The sequence below is a fragment of the Pinus tabuliformis genome, chromosome 4_2, assembly GCF_031772625.1.
Source record: "Pinus tabuliformis cultivar Carrire ecotype Pingquan chromosome 4_2, CPIR1, whole genome shotgun sequence".
Lineage (NCBI taxonomy): Eukaryota > Viridiplantae > Streptophyta > Pinopsida > Pinales > Pinaceae > Pinus > Pinus tabuliformis.
This window is the reverse complement of record NC_142304.1, coordinates 974,335,444-974,338,060: the sequence shown is the minus strand read 5'-3', so window position 1 is coordinate 974,338,060 and position 2,617 is coordinate 974,335,444. Positions and strand designations below refer to the sequence as shown.

Below are 2,617 nucleotides of genomic sequence, written 5' to 3'. Positions count from 1 at the left end.
AGCTTTTGTGATCCATATCATAATTATAAAATATTTTTTCGGAATAAGTCACATTGAAGATTTTGGTGGATGCATTTCGAACCAACAAGTGTGGTTCATCTTTGGGACACGATGAACCACACTTGTTGGTTCCAAACGTGTCGACCAAAATCTTCAATATGAATTATTTAGAAAAAAATATTTTCATTTTATTATTTTATTATTTTAATTTAATTATCAATTATTTTTATATAAAAAATAAGTATTAAACAACCACGATTTAATATACTAATTTTACACTAAAATTCAATCATATTAAATCAAAACTTAAGAAATTTAACATCATTTGAAATTTTACTATTGATTGATAGCTATCCCCATTTACAACCATTTTACTATGATCACGATAATTCTTTGTTGGAAGCAGTGGAATTGTGAATAAAATGATGTGTGGTTGATTTTCCTTAACATGGAACATGGTGCAGTGTGAAATGACCTTTTGAAACAATTCACATTTTTTTAAAGTGTATTGTCACATGGAACAACCTTTTATTCTTGCTAAGGAATCATTTTCCTGATTCCTCCTTTCTAACTTAATGTGATATGGGATAACCTTTTGAATGATTACTCTCTCTTTTGTTAATGTGGTTGAACATGGTAAAACTTTTCATTCTTAATTTTGCTGTGATGGAAAGATTAACCTCATTTTCTACATTGGTGGAGCATGGAATAAGCTTTTGAAATGATTTGCCTCTTCTTCTAATGTGGTGCGGCAGGGAATAACCTTTCATTCTCACTCTACTTACTTCTTTTGCTAGCATGGCGTAACATGGAATATCCTTCCAAATCTTATTCTTACTGTACTTACTTCTTTTGCTAGCGTGGCATAACATGGAATGATTGTCCTCTTTTTCTAACTAGTAGTAACAACTAATAATCTCTTCATTCTTATTCTTACTTGCAGTTGCTACAAAATCAGAGAGCACACTATGAGGGTCAAAGCAAGCATGGCAGAAGCAGCTGTTGTTAGCGCGCTCATAGACAAATTCGCTCCTATTGTGGCAGACAAACTCTCCCAAGAGGTATATCTGATTGTTAATTTCAGAAAGGATTTTGAATTTTTTAGTGAGCAGCTTATTTCCATTAAATGTCTCTTAGCAGACGCTGGAGAGAAAAGTAACTCCAATCTAGTGGTCAATTGGCTTGAGAGTCTTGAGGATTTTGTTGCCGATGATGAGTACCTACTGGAGGAATGCGGGGCAACTGATAACATCTTTCCCAAACTGAAATTACGGCTAAAGATGGGCCGTAAAATTAGGGAATTAAAGGAACGACTCAAGCAGATCCAAATGGTTAATGCAGAAAATCTCAAATTGCTTGCTGTTGTTTTAGATGTGAATGATCATGGTCAAGTAAGACATGCAGATAGTTTTAAAGAAAGGCGGGAAAGATCATATGCTCGTCTTCAAGAATCACAAATTGTGGGCATGGACGGCAATATTAAAGTGATTACTGAATGGATATTGAAGGAAGACAACCCTCCAGTTATTTCCATTGTGGGCATGGGAGGGCAGGGAAAAACTCTTCTGCTCCAACACGTTTTCAACAGCAAAGTAGTCCATAAACGCTTCGACTATCAGGTTTGGTTAGCAGTTTCTTAGAAATTCGCAATTACAGAACTTCTTAGTGATATGGTGAAGCAATTTGAACGAAATGAGAGAGCCAAGCACTTCGAAGGAAATGATGAAAGTTTGGCCAACTGGCAAAATGATAAGAAAGGGGCCGACCAACTAAATGATAATATGTTGACAAACCTAAGCAAGGAGGAGCTAAATGAAAGAGGGAGTGGGCGCAAGAGGGCAATAGCAATGGCAGTTTCCTCGAAGTTTTAGTTTTATTGTTTTTGCACATGCCCTACAAACATGTGGAGTTTCTATCGGATAATGATTGTGTTTTATCAACTTTTTATGTGTAACATACAATTATTTGTCTTGTTTTTTAGCACTTTTGGCCTTCTTTTTCCTACTGGGTTTTCAAGGGTTTTGTTGGGGCTTTGAGCAGTTTTTGTTGGAGATCATTGTCCAAAATTTATTCAAACGTGGGAAGGAGTTTCCCCCATCTATGGGGGACAAGGTTTCTCTGGATTATGCGGTGGACACCTCATATTTTCAGGCAATTTGGGCCCAACCGACATCTTCTAGTCACGAGACTCAGGAAAGGAGGGCTCTTAGCTAGTTTCAATCATATTTCTCAACTTCATATTGGGAAGGTGTATTGGGTTCATAATAATAGGGGGTTAAATAATGTGATTTTTAGAGGTATTTTTCAATATGTAGTCAAATTAAGGGAATTGCTTTGTATGGCACAATTGTACGTGATTTGTCAAAGGTTCATTGGGTGAAGCCCCAATGACTCTACATCAGTCATATTCAAACCTTGGACTCCCATTTTCAACACTAGGTGTGAGCGTATTGTTACCGTCCCTATATGATTCATATACTAGGCCTTTTAGTGCATTTGTGGCATGAGGAAATCTTGGGATTATGATAGGGAGCTATCTTGAGCATGATTCATCCTATATTTACTTTGGTGACATGTCTTTGGTCCACATTCTCATCTGTGTTGATCTTTAAGGAGG

General features: G+C 36.5%; 1 protein-coding gene across 1 annotated transcript; it reads left to right on the top strand.

The window, feature by feature from the left end:
- The first annotated feature begins 899 nt into the window (after nt 1-899).
- Nucleotides 900-1,640, top strand: LOC149172880 (putative disease resistance protein RXW24L). The gene has a single exon (XM_089426498.1). It carries the CDS (start codon nt 969-971, stop codon nt 1,638-1,640), a length of 672 nt encoding a protein of 223 aa, XP_089282624.1. The 5' UTR covers nt 900-968.
- Nucleotides 1,641-2,617: the final 977 nt, after the last annotated feature.